Source organism: Miniopterus schreibersii (assembly GCF_964146895.1).
Source record: "Miniopterus schreibersii genome assembly, chromosome: 3".
Taxonomy (NCBI): Eukaryota; Metazoa; Chordata; class Mammalia; order Chiroptera; family Miniopteridae; genus Miniopterus; species Miniopterus schreibersii.
In genome coordinates this window covers 64,022,862-64,040,382 of record NC_138103.1, presented here as the reverse complement: position 1 = coordinate 64,040,382, position 17,521 = coordinate 64,022,862, and the positions used below count along the sequence as shown (strand labels likewise).

The window sequence follows — 17,521 nt, the reverse complement described above, 5'->3', positions numbered from 1 at the left end:
GTAAAATGCAGGACCCGGGACTGCATCACATTTGTGCCTTTTCACGGTTTGGCCTGGGAACCCTCTTCTGTAAAAGACCTTGCTTGTGTCCCCTGATCCCCACCCCCTCCTCCTGGCCCGCTGCTGGGACTGTATTTTGTCGCTTATCTAACACAAAATAAACAGAACAATCTGGAGCTAATTTAAGTGGTTTACCATATCAGGATACAGCTGGGAAAGATTTTAGGAAAAAGGCTCCACAGGAACAATAGTGCTGTGAGGCTGAGCGAGGCAGAGCGCACAGGAAGGCGGCTTCAGACAGCCTGGCAGACAGCTGTCAGCCACTCCAACAACAATCCCCGCGGCCAACGAAAACGGGCAGGGTCTGCGCCTCAGCTCGGGGACACCACCGGAGAAAACGGGCTTAGGGGGCGTTCTGAGTTAATGGCTCGAGCGGCAGGGCCGCCGGTCTCCGGGGAGCCCTTCGCAGAGCTCCCAAGCAGCAAGGCCCAAAGAGGAATTGCAGAGGAGGGACGACACTTCATTTCTCCGCAACCCTGGCCAAGACTTCTCGACGCGCAGGCATACGTGCTGGCTTTCTCCCGACTTACGGACCCAGCAAGGCCGGCACAGAAACATCTGTTTTTGACATCAGTTTCTTCCATTCTGCAGGCTGGTTGTCTTTTTAACTCTTTGGGGGCCTCTGGCTAGACACTGAATTTCCTGGTGCAACTTGACAGAGGTGAGAGGGCTTGAGAGAGTTAAATGAAGCTATGTGTTGCCCTTGAAAGAACTTGCAAATCCTTTATATATTACCAAAACAAATTTTTTTAAATTAATAAATTAAAAAAAACCCACTTGGGTCCAGCTCTTGATGAAAATCCAACCAATTAGGGAAACTGAGTAATCCTAAAGGCAGTGATGTTTCGTGCAGAGGACACTGAATTGGAAGTGTGGAGCCTCGGGCTCTAAGTCTACTTCTGCCACTTTCTGGGTCAAAGTTTCCTCACTTAGGAAACTCTTCATCACTGAATTCATGATATTAGCTTATGTTCATGCCTTCTTCCAGAGAGCATTCAATTTAGTTAAAATTTCCCTCTGACAAGAGCAACCTTTAGGTCTATTACAGAACAAATAGATTTGTTGGATAACACTGAAAAATAAACCTTGCCTATGTTCTAAAAAAAGAATGCTATCTGGAAGGTTCAATAAAAAATAAACAAATGAAAAAGTAGAAATTAAATAAATGTTTCATTAGTCACTGTTCTATCTATTGTTATATCATATGTCACAATAGGTTAGTTAAATAGCATTGATTATTAAATCTTCTGTGGTAATAGAACTAAAGACTAAAACTTCAGTGTACAAATAGGTAGAGGTGTGGATAGGTTCTCTAAAAGCAGGAAAAAAAGATAGGAAGGCAGGGAAATACTCGCTTTAGAAATGTATATTACATATCCCTCCCATTTCCAGAGCATGTAAGTTTGGACAGTGATTACTTCAAAAATATCTGAATACACTTTAAAAAAAAATCCAACTATCTGAAAACATAAAATCTCTGTAAAACAGCTCTCAAACAATAGCGCGTCTCAGAATTACCTGGAAGGCTTGCTAATGCACAGATTGCTGGGCCCCACCTCCAGAGTTTCTGGTCCAGAGTGGGGCCTAAGAACTTGCATTTCTAACAAGCTCCCAGGTGGTGGCGATGCTGCTGCTCCTGAGATCATACTTTGAAAACCATTGCTCCAGAGACAGGTTCAATAGCTGATACATAACAGTCAACCAGCTTTACTCAGTGTCTTTTCTGTTGTTCTTTTGAATCACCACTGGTCACGTGTGGCTGAATAGTGAGAGTGGAAAAGAGGCAAGAACACAAATGGAAAACGCAAAATATTCATAAAAGTCACACAAAGGGAAAATGGTTGGAACTTAACTTCCGTGAGGATTAAGTTATAGAAGAATTATAAAAGTCATTATTTTCTGAAGGGTACATTGTCCTTGGCTTAAGGATGAAAAAACGTGGCAAAGGAGAAGTTTTTATACTAATGAGTCCTTGGGTCTAGACTCTGCACCAGTGGTTCTCATCCTGGCAGAATCACTCAGGGAATCAGAAGGTGATTTGGAAATACAGAGAAGACTGTGAATCTGCCTAGAAGGGGCTCTGCTCTGTAGAAAAGAGTGTCCGAGTTTCCATAATGGGACCACAGAATATCAAACAATACCTTAGAGATCAACATGAAAATGATGAGAACCAGAAAGGTTAATGGCATGCGAGAAGCTGCACAGCTAGTTAGAAGCAAGGCCACAATTAACCCTCTTTTCCTGAAGCCCATCCAGATCTCTTCTATCATATTATTTGACTGCAATGGCGATAATAATTTAAAAGACGGAACAAGGAGGTAATTGAGAGAATCTAAAATAGACACCTCGGTACAGGTACAAGAGTAAGGTCAACTGTCGTCTTGGAGATTCCAGTGGTTTCATTCAAAGTATCCATTCTAGGAAACGGAGGAGTCAGTGCAGGCTTTCGTCAATTCTAAATCTACGCTTCTAACGAATGGTCACGTAGCCGGGCCTTCACTGTCTACAACCTACGCAGTTGCTGTGAGGTTGGCTAACAGCATTATTCAGCACATGAAGACCATATAATCTGCAGAGAGAGAGGACAGACAATAGAGACGCTGTCTGGCAGCCTTAAAAGCTCACAGGCAAACTCCTCCCGAGCAAGCTGTTTCTGACACTCCAGCGATATCGCCATGTTGCACCGAGAAAGGTTTGCCAGAGGGAAAGTGAGATCATGGAGCGATTTGGTGAGGCCCACGGCTTGTCTGTGACTCAGCCTACTTTATGGGACTCAAAATGAATTAAAACTACATTTAAAAGTCATATCTTCCACCTGGTTCCCATCACTGTTTTTGGCTCGCAGGAAAAGGACCTGTCAGTTTTTATCTGCAGGAGGTAAAAAGGGGCAGCACGTTTCAGAGGAAAGCAAATAAGCATATTTGCCATGATGGTTTCAGGTTTACCAACACGGCAGGTGGGGCAGCAAGCACTGCACCCATCCAAATAATTACAAGGCAACATTTCATTCAACCGGACAACCTGACATCACAGGGCCAAGGAGAAGGTATGTTTTGAGCTCAAAATACGGAGCTGGATTCAGGCTGGAGCTTCTCCAACTATCTGACTAAGGTTCCTACATTTTAGAGGAAAGTTTTTCTCTTGGGATCAATTCACAATACCACTATCCATTCCCATTTCTTGATAAAAACCACACGAGTAATCAGAAATTATTTTTAAAGCAGCTTTGCTGAAAGAATATTCAAGGAATTAGAGAGGAGAATCAATGTATCATTTTCATCACTTAAAAAGCATTTTTCATGGTTACTGAAAACATGCTGACAGCTAAGGGACAGGACTCAGGTGAGTCAGTGGGTCCTCCGGGAGTGTTCCCTGGTCAGCCAGAGCAGCATCTCCCTCCCAGTCCTTCTGCCAGCCAAAACCATGACGGGGACCAGGCTTTTGAAATATAGTTTTAATTTACTTCGAGTATCATAAAGTAGGCTGAGTCACAAACAAAAAGTTGGGAAGAGTGGACAGATACATGTAAAAAAAAGAAACTAGACCACTTTCTTACTCCATATACTAAAATAAACTCAAATGGATTAAAGACTTATGTGTAAGACCATAAAATTCCTAGAAGAAAACAGGCAGTAAACTATTTGACATCACTCTCAGCAATGTTTTTATTTTTTTTGTATAGGGCTCCTCAGGTAAGGAAAACCTGGGATAGCTCTTGGTATAGATAGTGTCTTAATAAGTGTGGCTTTCAAAATGAAAGCCTAGAGCCAAAGGTTGCAACTGTGGCTTTGTTTTTAGCTATCGATCACTCACTGTCCCTCAAGCCCATCTCTTCATCTGATAAATGAAGAATACATGCCCACCTCACATCCTGGGAAAGGCTAAAACCAGAGTGCTGTCATTCAAGGGTTTTAAGAACTTCAGTAATATTTAAAGACAGAAAATGACTACTGGGCCAACAACTCCTGCCTGCCCCAACCTGCCCATTTGCAGACTCTGAGGCCTTCTACACACAGGCTCAGCGATGCTCAGGTCCTGGACATTGAGGGCTTTTCCTATAACCCCACCCCCACTCACATCCAACTGCAGTGTTATGCATGGGTTTCTGCCTGGTTTCCAAATGTGCATTCCAGGTCCCCAAAAGCGAGGTCCTAACAGCCTTCCCAGCCCTTGTGAACCTCCTCTTCTAGGGACTGCTGGACTGTCAATGTAGCATGGCTGAATGGGGTCCTTCTTCAACCTGGACCTTTGGAACTCAAACAAAGATACAATGTTTGTACAACATATTGCCCAGAGATAATTACAGCTACAGTGTCATCACCAACTAGTGCAAAATGGAAAAAGCCTAGATAGTGATGATAATAATAATGATAGCTGAAATTATTAAATTCCTACCTTATACCAGGCCTGGTGTCCAGTGCTCTACATGAATTATATTATTTAATTCTCATAATAGTCCTGTAAGATTTATCCCCATTTTGCAGATAAGAAGACTGATGCTCAGAAAAGTACTTGATCCAAAGTCATCCAGGCAAGAGTGCAGGCTCCACAACCCAGACCTGAGCACAGAAGTCCTTCATGGGTGTGAGACAAAGGCACACTCTTTAAGGGAAGTCACACTAAGCACCATCAAGATTTGCCATCCAGGATATGCAGTGTCAGAGAGCCTGGGCCTCCAACTGGGGTTGGATTCTCCAACAACTAAGTGAAATCCTCAGCCATGTGGCCAAGTGCTGGACTCCTTGTCCCACCTCCCACAGGCACTTACGGGAACCACAGCTCCCGCCACAAACTCTAAGTCGGGATTAGTGGGCAAATTTTTTGTAAATGAATGTAGTTCATATCCTTTAAAGAATTTTAAATTCTTCCATCAAAGGACCAAAAAAGAGTGAAAACCTGAGAGATTTTGAACTTTAAAAAATCCATGAAATCAGTTGTATTCTGCTCCATAATTTGCCCTTGTTTGTTCTATCCAAGCAAAGTTGTTTAACATTCCAGGAGGATGTGTGCTGTTTATACTGTGGTTTGTGTGTCCCTTTGAACACTAATGGGAAGGCTAGACTGGCCTAGTCACCATGCCCAGAACATACTTTTGCTTCTCTCTTCCTGCTTCCATGCCCCAAATGTCCTGCCCTCTCTTTCCAATCACCTACTGATAACTTATCAGTCATTCAACAAGCGCAGTTTAATTTCTGTCCCATCTCCTCTCCGAAGTCCCCGGCTGATGGCCCCTGTCCGGAGGCTCTTTCCTCCACACTTGGTCTTTCTGCTCCAGCCACCTGACCTCCAGGGGTGAGCGTGGAGGTGCCCTGTTATACCTCAGATGTTCCCTGAGTTCCCTGCTAGACTCTGCTAAACTAGCTGCTCTCCATGCTTTCACCCTCCCAGCTATTCGCCATGAGTAGCATTTCTCCGCACACTAAGTGATTTCAGCCTGGAGGTCAGGGAAGAAACCCAGGTCCTTTTAGGGGATGTGTCAGAGCCCCCGCATGAGAAAGGATGTCTCCAAACCATGCACTAGCCTGGCCCCCTCCTCACCCCCCAGGGGAACCTGATGCTTAACGCCTCACACTGATGGAAGACCGGGACCACGACACTACATATTCTTTAAGACCGTTTCTTATTTAGCTTTGGGTCTCCTCAGGACCAGTACCTGGTCTTAAATAAAATACAGAGTCATCATGCTTATTAACTGACTAATTCCTGTTACCAAGAAGATCTCACCTGATGATCTTACCTGGTCAGATGACCTCACCTGGTGACGGCCTGATGACCGATCATGTCATTCCCTTCAGGGACTCACAGATGTGAGCTCTATGTACTGTACACAGGGCACTTGGGGGACTGGATTTCCAGTGGGCCTCACCATGCAGACTCCTCCATTACCTTGGATTTGAGAAGGATCTTCTAACATCCAACCTAACACCAAAGTGGGGTTTTCTAGTGGCACCACAAAGCCAGCATTCTCGGTGCAAATGCAGCACTCCCTTCTCCTCTTTCCCTCACTTCTACACTTTTGACTAATTTGTGTATGTCTGTGTAGCTCAGAATACATCACTAGGTCACAGGCTGTTTTGAGGACAGAGATACAGCATTTTTTTTGTAGTCTCCACAATGGTAGACATCATTTTTAATGTTTGTTAAATTTTTTGAAATAACTCTTATTTTTTAAAAATTCACAGAAATAGGAAAGTGCTCTGGGATGGAAATGATAAAAAAAAAAAATCACAGTACTTGGAACAGTCATCCTAGGAGGGGTTGATTGGATGTGGCACACACTGTGAAAGGAAAATATAGGAGAGATCATAGAAAGTACAGTCAGTTAAGAGCGAAAACCCCCGGAAGGAAGAAACCTGTGGTGCCAATAATCTCTGACATATTTTCTCATTAAGAAAACATGAGAAAAGAGCCCCACAAGGTTAAGGGGTGTTCTGTAAGCAGGGGACAAGCCCGGAAGGCAGAATTTCTGTATACAACATTTTGTTGACGCTCTGTACCTAACTGCCAAAGTCAGCAAGAGAAGCGAGGGAGGCTTTTTCAAATATATTTTTATGATTGTTTTTCGGCCTGGTGGGGGGGATCCCTGCTCTGACGGCAGAGGCAGAGCGGCCTGTTTGAGGCCAAGCCCAGCAGGGCTGTCTCCCGCAAAGAGCCCCGGCACGCATTCCCAGGCCCTCGGCGGAGAGCGAGGCTCCAGAAACCCTGGGAAGGAAGGAGCCAGCAGTCTTTCCTCCACTGACGAAGCAAGGGCTCAGCTCGAGTCCGAAAACCACAGCAGTCACTGTGGAAACCCGGCGCAGAGAGGAATTCGGGACAGCACGCCAGCAGGAGCTGGCTCTGGAACACTAGCTTTAGAGCAAATGCCTTGACTCAAAACAAAGCAGTTACCACCGCCTCCAGGAGAACCCCTCGCGGGGACTGTAACATGGGGAGAGTCACAGTGCTTGGGTTCTTTAGTACCTAAAATTTAGCCACTTTTTTTTTTTTTTTCTTTGAAAAAGCTACTATAGCCTGGCGGGTGTGGCTCAGTGGTTGAACATCGACCCATGAACCAAGAGGTACCCGGTTCGATTCCCGGTCAGGGCACATGCCCGGGTTGTGGGCTCCATCCCCAGTAGGGGGCGTGCAGGAGGCAGCTGACCAATGATGTCTCTCTGTCATCGATGTTTCTATCTCTCTCTCCCTCTCCCTTCCTCTCTCTTCATAGAAAAAAAAAGGAAAAGAAAAAGCTACTACACAGTAAATCCCAATTTTTACATTCTTGAAGATATGAGTATAAACAATATAGAACTTTTGTTTTCCGACATATAATTAGTGCCCTCTCTGAAAGCTAAATTTGTAACTTCCATCTATTATTAATGACAGTGATTTAAAAAATTCCAGACCAAAACCCCTGAAATACAATCTACTTTTTGCTGATGCCTAAATAATAATTCCTAGGCCATTTAGTTCCTTCCTTCATCCTTAGCTGTCTATTCTGTATTTGCATCTACAGCTGTGGCAACCCAATTTTATTCCAGCCCCTTCCTCTGGCTGTGGTCATGGCTCCCATAGGGTTATTTTTACACAGAATCTACTTTTCACCTTACTTCATTCTCAGAGCAGCTCTCTAACCTAACATTCCTCTGAACTTCACAGAGAATTTTGGCTCCAATGTGTTCTGAGAGGGGTGAACAATATAAGAAATGGATCCATCTTAAATGTGACCTTTAAAATCAAATGCAAAACAAGAGAAAGTAAACCCAAACAAACTGGAAAGTTTCCTGCAATTTAGTCAATAAATATGCTCAGTTCAATATGTATTTTCCATTAATTATAAACTCAGGAGAGGCCATTTATAAACCCATAGGCCAATTATAAACTCAGAGGAAGGCCACGTCTTACAGAAGTGTGGAAATAAAGATTTCATGCTTCTCATGCTGAAAATGTCATAATATCAAAAATGTAGCATTACATTATAGCACACAAGCAATACGCACTATAATAAAACCCTGAAGATCTTGATAAACAGCGGTTGAGAAGGATCGTTGTCTTAGACTCTGGGATTGTGGAGTCAATGGTCTGTTGTAGAGAAGACTGTTCTGGGGACCCTTAAAATGTATTGATTATGATTATTTTTCAATAAAAGAATCAACAAATCTGTGCATTACTACCTATTACTAATGACATTTTAAAGTGACCCAATATGCTTTCAGCATGGACATTAACATAGAAAAATTAAAGAGTTAAAATGGATTGACTTCCGGGCAGGAAAAAAGTCCCCTAGTTTTGATCCACGTGTTGCCATTTCCCTCTGCGGTAGATGTGTTAAACAAAGGGATGCCTGCAAAGAGGAAGACAGTGTGGATACACTACACAAATTATTCACTTAACAGGTCTTCCTGAGCTTTGTCAGAAACTCATTTAAGTGTTTGAAGAAGCTAGTGGTTTGCCAGCGGTCAGATTACTTTGTTTTTGGCACAGAATTTCTATAATATTTTAATAAGTCTGCCAATTGCATAAGTACATTTAAAACCATGAAGTTCTCCAGTACCAGTTTTTAAGGGTATTCTATATATAAGGGAGAAAGGAACATAAGATTTAGAGGAATTAGTTAAGCTTCTTTACTGCTCTGTTTAGGATATTAATCTATATATAATTTTGTGAAAGCTCAGATAACAGATGTTAAAAGTTTAGGCTCTGTGTAAATGCCTTCATTGGTTTCAATAAAAGTGAGCTATTGAACACGGTCCAGTCAGTGCTCTTCGATGGTCTACTGAGCCTCTGGGCAGGACATGTCTCCACTGTGCAGGGCTGGCCTGAGCACTGAAGGTGCCTGTCCTCCAAATGACTTCACTCTCACGACACTGTGCCAACCAAAACCACTTCTGCACATTTCCCAGTACTGTCGTCGACCCAACCCCAGCCTCAGATGGACTGTGGGCCTGCTGCTCTGCAGGCTACATGGCACTCTGACCACGGGCTGCATTCTTCCCAGCTCTCTGCAAATGCACCCCACTGCCAAGAGAAGGGATGGTTCCATTAAAGACTGTCACCAGCATTGATGAAAGTTCTGAAAGCACAGAATTACAGCACCATCAACTTTCCTAGTCACAGGAACTCGTAGAGATCAACTGGTCCATGCTCGCCTCCACTTTTCATAAATCTGTCCTTTGTCTCCACCAATTTTCTCTCTGCCTTTATTCAGGCCCTCCTTACCCTCCTACCCCTCCTGACTGCCATCACCTCCTAAGAAGTCAGCCTGCCTCCAATCATCCTCCACGCCAACCCTAAAATGAAAATCTGATCCTGCTTAAAATCTTTCAGTGCTTCCTCTCTGCCTTCAGAGCACCTTCCCACGCCCTCTCTGAGCCAGCTCTGCAGTCTCACCTCCCGCCATTCCCCACCGCGCACTCCGGGCTCCAGCCCTGCTGAGCCTCGCGCATGGCTGCCCTCTCCGCTCTGCCCTTGTTCATGTTTGTCACCCACAGCTGAGAATGCTGTCCAGTCTCCTCCCCGCCTGCACGCCATTTCTCTGACTATCTCATCCCAACCTTCAACTCTTAGAAAGGCTCCCCAGGCCCCCGGGCTCTGAGAGGTGCTCCCACCGCGTGCACACAGCACCCTGGGCTGCATCCAAATACCCTTCCACTGCATCGTAATAATGCATTCACTTGTCTGCATGTTCCCTAGGGGGTGGAACTATGTCCTATTTATCTTTCTCTCTGCAATGAGAGAAAATGAATGAAAGATCGGGCAACCTGCATTCAATAGATAATGAAACTGAGGCTAGAGTCTACGTAACTAATTGGCAGGAAAGCTGGGATTTGAACTCTGACCATATCCTATCAGAGAGGAAATTGGAAGGGCTACCTTTGTATTAAAAGAACAGAATATTATGTTTACAAGATGAGCAATATTTGTTAACAGCAGTAATAATCACACATTTCCCTACCTGAAAAGAGGCGAGGAGACATTACGCTATCAAGGTTGTAATTTATATGCAATAAGAACATGGAGGGCAGAATAATTAAATTGAAATTTTTCTTATTAGCTTTTTTAAAGAGTCTGTTTCTAGAAATGGATGCATGTACGCAACGCAAGATGAACACTACCTAGGAGAGACTGAACTTCAACCCCAGCTGGTTTCTGGCAAATATATGTTATATACAGTTGTGTGTGTATGTATATTCCTATATGTGTATAATATATATACAAACTACTTAAATATGTAACATACTTAAATATAAATAGGTGAATATAATATATATTTAAATAGCTTGTATATATATTATACATATATAGGAATACGGTAAGAGTCACTATAAACATGTGCAGGCAGGCCTCGGAGATACTGCGGGTTCTGTTCCAGACTCCTCAATAAAGCGAGTACGGCAATAAAGTGAGTCATAATCTTTTTGCTGGTGGAGGGTCTTGCCTTCAATTTGTAAAAAGTGCAACATCTCTGAAAGCACAATGAAACAAAGTGTGCTGGAACAGCTGCATAAAGATGTTGAGACCCATCTCTGTTTTCAAGGTTTTAGAACACTTTTCCCAGTTTTAATTCATGATCTCGTTGCTCCAGAGTTGGCTCTAATCTGAGCTCATTTTACTCAGGGTCAGAATTCTTTGAAGATTCCTGAAGTTCAGCAACTATAAAGATCAGCCCTGGTGACAGGAACCCAGGTTAAAATGCCACCTTCATAACAGCCGCTAGTGCCGCTTCTCTTAACTAATTCCCTGTTAAAATAGCAAAGACCCAGAATCGGATGGAAAGTCACCACAAGGTGAGCAGCCAAGACTGACAGACAGACCTGTCACGCCAGAATCCTGCAGAAATCCCCCAGAGCCGCCAGGCTGACGAGGCTGGGCTGAAGGCCTCCCTGGTAGCGCAGGGGAGCTGGATGCAGAAGGCTGAGCGAAGGCACAGAACACTGAGAAACGCTGAGAGAAACGCCGAGTCAGCGATTCAGCCCACTAATTAAAGATATTTTTGAGAAATAAATCAAGCAGAACAAAAGCAATAAGCTAAAATATGAACAAGGCAAACTTCCTGGAGTGGAAAATAATCTCAGCGTGCAGATCAAAGGGCTCACTACATTTCAGGCAAAGTTAATTTTAAAATATTTTAAAGACCCACAGCTAGATATAATTCAGCAAAAAATCTGAACTATGGAGATAATTAAAAGAAAAAAAGCCTCCAAAAAAGGTTTCAGGGCCCAGCTTAATTTAACCAGAGAGATCTTTCAAACAATCCGTAAACTGTTCCAGAGCAGAGAAAAAAATGGAAACACCATCCAAACGATTTTGTTAAGTGAGCATAACCAAGACGACAAAACCTGACGGAGAGAAAATGCCACCAGCCCCACTTCTCACTTCTGAACTGATACAAAAATCCTAAATAAATCTCTTGCAAACTGAATTCAGCAGAATAATAAAAAATGCCTATACACGATCAAGTTGGACTTAGCCCAACAAAGCAAACATGGTCCAAGACTAATATATCTACTAATATATCACAGTGTCAAAATATGAGAAAAACTTATTATAAGGTAATCCCCATGTCCTTAGGGAAAAGCTCCAAAACTAATTTTTGCTGAATTAAATATAATATAGATGTTTATGACATAGTCGACTGTCTATTTAAAATAGTTATGTATACCCATTTGAGATCATATAATAAAAGATCTTAAATTTTATTCCACATCTTTCCATGCCTATTTGATATCAATATTTGTTTTCACAGGAGCCACTTTGAGATACTTGATAGAGCTACCATCTTCTCTTCTGTCCGAGCACCACTCAGTATGTATGTGATACATTAATACAGATATACTTTTGTTTCAGGAAATCATTTATCTTTAAACTGTATCATTGTGATCTCTACACCAAAGATTGTTTTATAAACTTATCACTTCCAGTTCTCATAATCTCAAGATTATCTCCCAGGAATAATTACTAAATCAGTATAAATCTCTTGGCCTCTTTTGTTATTGATTCTTTTAGTGAGTGACCTCTATCAGCATTAATACCAACATGGATCAAAGTGCTTTACCAGGCTGTTCAACATAAAGCCAATTGAGGAAGACTCACAATGAGAGAGATCTTGCAAGGACTTGTGTATGTCTCCCTCTTTTCTGAAGAGTAAGTTTTGGGGGAAAAACAAATGTAATAGCAACCCTTTCCCCAACAGGGCATACTTAGAAAATTATAGTACATGTATAGCATTTAAAGCAGCTGAACAAGGCTGCTCAGGGCGGCCCCTATCCCTGGCCCTGCCCAGGCTCCTCAATAGATCTGTATATGGCAGCACACCATGTGGAAAGCTCTGCTATATCATGAGGTCCAACAAGAACCTCCAGACCATTGTCTGCATCACCTCAGAGGCAGGAGATGCACTGGAGCCAGAAAGGCTGATGCTTGGCTCTGCCTGGCTCTGCGACCTTGGGCCTCTTTGTGCTTCGGTTCTCACATCCGCAAGAGAACTGTTGTGAGGATTAACTGGACTAATTCATGTAAAGCACTTAGAACTGTATCCTGCACATAGTAACCACACAATCAATGCTAGATTTAATAACCATGCCTGATTAAAGCAAAACAAAACAAACTATGAGTACAATAGCCAGATTAATTCTTCAACATACCACTTCACACCCCTTACACAGTCACTTTAGAGTGAAATAAAACTCACCAGGTTCCAAACCCCAACCTCACCCTGGGAGTTGTCAAATTTTCAGGTCGTAGCCAAGGAACACTAGGGATCTGAGAAAGCCTCCTTCATGGAAGGAAGACCAAAACAGACATAAGCAACCTTAGAAGGAAGACAGACAATGTTGGGTGTATAAGTAAACTTAAAAATATATGTATGTGTATATACACACACCTACGTACACTCATATATATAAGTCATAGTTAAGAGCACAGGCTTTGGAGAAATAAATTATTAATTACATCCATAAAGTGAAAACAAAACTTCACAAAAAAAGAATGATCAGAAAACAAGAAAGAATTCTTGATAACTAAAAACTATGGTAGTTACAATGAATTCAATAGAATGGTTACAAAATAATGATACGAAAATTCCCCAAGTAGAAGAAAAAAAACAAAACAGGAGATTAAAAAAAGGGAGAGAGAAAATTAGAGGATTAATCCAATATTTAAATAACGGGAGTTTTGCGAAGGCAGACTAGGAGAAAGGTGGGACGGAGGGCCAAACAATGTTAAAATCAGTAATACAAGAAAATTTCCCATAAAAGAGGATCTGTATTTTCAGATAGAAAGTAATCCCTAAGTACTCAGCATAACGAATAAATCAAGATCTATACCCAAAGTACATCCCTAGGGAAATTACAGAAAACTGTATCTAATGGGGCCGGGAATCACATTAGGACAGATTAGAAGTCAGAACATCACCATAATAAAAATGATTTTCAAAAAATTTCTTCTTCCTTCTTTTCTGCTTTTTTCCCCCTATAATCAACATGCAAACTTTTGTCAGAAAACTTTAATGTAAAAAAATCTATACTTGGAGGCTCTAGCCTAGATTTAAATGGCTCCATTTCCCATCTGTCTTCATAATGTCACAGTCTGTCTCTCTGCACTGATACAGAGACCCCTGCAGTCAGCAGACTCCCAACAGAGCCTGGGCTGTACAGGTTGCCGAGAACAAGCCAGTCCAAGGATTCAGGGCCCGGCTGCCCTGCAATGAGTGACGTCCACTCATACTGGCTCAGAAAGAGCTTGTTTTCAAGCACACTCCCAGAATATTCTGATATTTGAAGAAAGGTGGGGAAGCCCATAATTCTTTATCCTCAGACACATCTTTCTATCCATTATGATCACGCCTTCACTCTTGCAGTTAGCATTTATTTTAATAAGGAACTGCTAAATGCTCCAATCTGTCTTCCATTTATCGAACACCATGTCCTGAGCTTTGCCAGGGGATGATTTTCCTATCGACAGCCTTACCTGTGGAGAAGATGAACACTGTGTTGTTCCAGAGCCCACGGCTTTTTAAGGCTGCAGTGACATTTCCCACTGCTTCATCCATGAGGGACACCATCCCTGCATAGTGATGCCGGTTCTTATCTTGGATAAAGTCATATGGCTTCAGGTATTCCTCGGGGACCTGAAGGGGCTCGTGGACAGACTGGAGAGCGAGGTAGAGAAATAGAGGCTGGGGAGAGAGTTTGTGCAAATCAGTCAAGAGGGCATGAAAGCATTAAATACAGAGAGGTCCAGACTTACCAGTTAATAAAAGTAATATGGAAACAACCCACAGAATGGCCTGAAAATATTTGCAAATCATATATGTATCTGATAAGGGACTCGTATTGAGAATATATAAAGAACTCTGACAACTCAATAATAAAAGACAATTACCCAATTACAAACTGGGCAAAGAATTTGAATAGACATTTCTCCAAAGAAGATACGCAATGCCGATAAACAAATGAAATGCTCAACATCATTAGTCATTAAGGAAATGCAAACTGAAACCACACTGAGGCACCACTTCACACCCACTAGGAGGTTATAATACAAAAACCAGAAAACAAGTGTGGGTGAGGGTGCAGAGAAATTAAAACACCTATTCATTGCTGGTGGGAATGTAAAACGGAGCAGCCCGTTTGGAAAACAATTTGGCAGTTCCTGAAATTGTTGGACACAGAGGTGGCCCAGCATTTCCATTCCTAGAAAAGGAAAGCTACACAAAAACTTGTACATGCGTGTTCACAGGGGCATTATTCATTAGAGCCAAAGAGTGGAAACAACCCGTGTCCATCAGTTAATGAACAGGTAAACAAAAAGTGCTATGTTTTCAGCAATACACAGCCACAGAAGGAATATTATCAGCCATAAAAAGAAATGACATACTAACACATGCTACAACATAGATGGACCTTGAAAACCTCATGCTAAGTGAAAGAAGCCAGTCACAAAAGACCGCGTATCGTATGATTCCATTTATATGAAATGTCCAGAGAGGCAAATAAATCCATGGATACAGAAAGTAGATAAATGGTTGCCTGGAGCTGTAGGGAGCTGGGGAGAGGAATGGTGAATGACTGCTAACAGGCATAGTTTCTTTTTGTGGTGATGAGAATGTTTTAAGCTTAGATTGTGATTGTTGCATAACTCTGAATTTACTATTGAATCATATACTTTGAATAGCTGAATTTTATGGTTATGTGACTTATGTCTCAATAAAGATGTTAAAAATGTAACAAAAGAAACAAGATAAAAGATTAAAAATAAAAGCTTGAGTTCTAAAATGGCCTAGAAGGCTCTGATCCAAACAAATAATAATATCAATCATACAACTACATATTAAGTGTATTTGTGCTAGATACTATAAAGATTTATATATTCCATCTCAATTAATACTCAAAACCACCCTATGTTACATTCATTTTACAGATAAGTTAACTGAGGCTTAGAAAAGTTACATGACTTGCCCGAATTCATATTAATTGTAGAGCAATTTCCTATTGGAAACCTGACTTTTATAGTGTGGATATGTACCAATAGATGCTTTAACTTTTTGCTTTAGCTGAAAAATAATTTCACACCTTTTAGGAGAGTGATGGGAATTTTTGATGTTTTTATGAGAAAACAAATGAATACCATGCCTTGTTAGTCTTTCATCTAAAACCAAATATGAAGCCAATTTATTTCCTGGAAACTACCTACGGAATGTGGTACACTGATTCTATTTTACCTCTTACACCAATTTACAGCATTAACCTCAGTGGTAGTCCAGGTCAGCCTCTCCTTTTTAATGAGCCTTTCTGAAGGCACCCTCTTCTTTGTGCTTCTACAGAATTCTTTGATGAGCTGAAAACCCTCAAAAAGACAAGTAGTTGAACCCAAGAATAAATATATAATTCTATTCTAGTATTTGAGGCATTTAAATCTCATAAGTGAATATGGGAAAGTTAGAAAGCAGACTGGGGATAGGTGTCTCATATTTCATTCTTCATTGTTGATAAATTGTTTTAAGTGATCTATTCTGTATCCCTGTGATAGAGTAAGGAGTACACATGTATAGCGCTCAAAGAGACACCCAAAAGGATATCTGTAGTTCAGACCTTTGGCAGTTAGAAACACCTTTCCCCCAAAATCATGTTAAAAATAGCCGTTGAATATCAAAGTCATCACTTTAAAACCTATTTACTAAAGAAATAGGTGGTGGAATGAAAACCACGATAATGAGGAACCTGTGCTCCATTTGTACATTATTTCCACAGGAAAACATTCCAAATTGTAACTCCAAAGGTCCACATTAAAAGCTCCGACACTAAGTTAGCTCTGCTCAGCTCCCCCTCCACACACCCTCCTCCTCCAGCCACACAAGTCCCAGTGAGCCCCCGCGCTCCTCCAGACCCTGGTGAAGGAGTCCCAGGGGAGGCCGTCCGGTGGTGAGGAAGGACCTGGCCTGAGATGTTTGGAGGGGAAAGGATGTGAAGCGGCATCAGTGGCCAGACAGGCAGTGAGGGGCTGTGGTGGGAGCAGTGGTCTGGTCTTGAGCCCTAGACTAAGTCAACCCTAGCCACCAGCCAAGGTCTAGATAGGAGTAGAGACTGCAGAGTTACAACAATTTGCAGCCTACGTGAAGTTTTAAAAACCAGAAAACATCACATAAAAATCTGTTGTTTTGTCTTGTTTTAATTTTCTTGAAAAATCAGAACTCTGACAACTCTACACTCACACTCCGTCTGGTAACAAGTAGTTGAGCGTGAGAAACAGAGACCCCACTCTCAGAAGCTCTCCATTTCTCTAGAGTCTCCCCACTGTTCCATCTGAGAGGCTTCACTTGCTTAGGTAGGCAGCCTGACCCTTGGAAACATGAGAGTTTGAGACTCTGGTCTGGATTTCCTACAGCGGGCAGGGCTGGAGGAATGAGAAAGGAACCTCACTGTTTAACAAGATTTGCAACATGGCAACTCATGTGGCTGGTGAAGGAGAGAGGGGCAGAGAGGGCAGGGTGGTCCCAGCCAGCAAGTGATTCCTAGAGGCGATGGCTGGGGAGGGTCGTGGGGGAGAGTTCTTACAACCATGCCAGGGATAGATAATAATTCTGGGACCATCACTAGAGGACCTTATACATATTCAGCATAGAAATTATTCTACTCATCAAATATGGCAAAAAATTACCCGAAAACCTTTCCAATAATTATCCCTTAGTGGCTAAGGGGACAACTGTCACTCTGAGGGGTTAAAATTAGAAAACTACAGCAATCCCCATTTTCCAGTGGTAAGGCTTCTGAGAAGGGGCATAACCAAGAAGAGGAAGTGAGAACCACCTCCAAGGAGGAGGCCAGACTGTCCTGTGACTGTCACAGGCCACAGAAAGGCCTCGCGCTACTTGCTGACCAGATCCTAATAACTCACTAGTATGGCTAACGGTATTCCTTGACCAAAACAAGTTCGCTCTCTCTTCATCAGCAGTAACCTACGGTCACTTGCTGTGTGGACAGAC

General features: G+C 42.2%; 1 protein-coding gene across 2 annotated transcripts in view; it reads right to left on the bottom strand.

The window, feature by feature from the left end:
- The window catches only part of ARSB (arylsulfatase B), a gene marked incomplete at its 5' end in the record, with an annotated part of 115,505 nt that overhangs the window by 73,333 nt on the left and 24,651 nt on the right, over positions 1-17,521 (bottom strand). For both annotated transcript variants that reach the window (XM_081131469.1, XM_081131470.1), the window contains one exon: positions 14,008-14,215. In XM_081131469.1, coding sequence (XP_080987595.1) covers positions 14,008-14,215 — 208 coding nt within the window. The remainder of the gene's footprint in view (positions 1-14,007; positions 14,216-17,521) is intronic.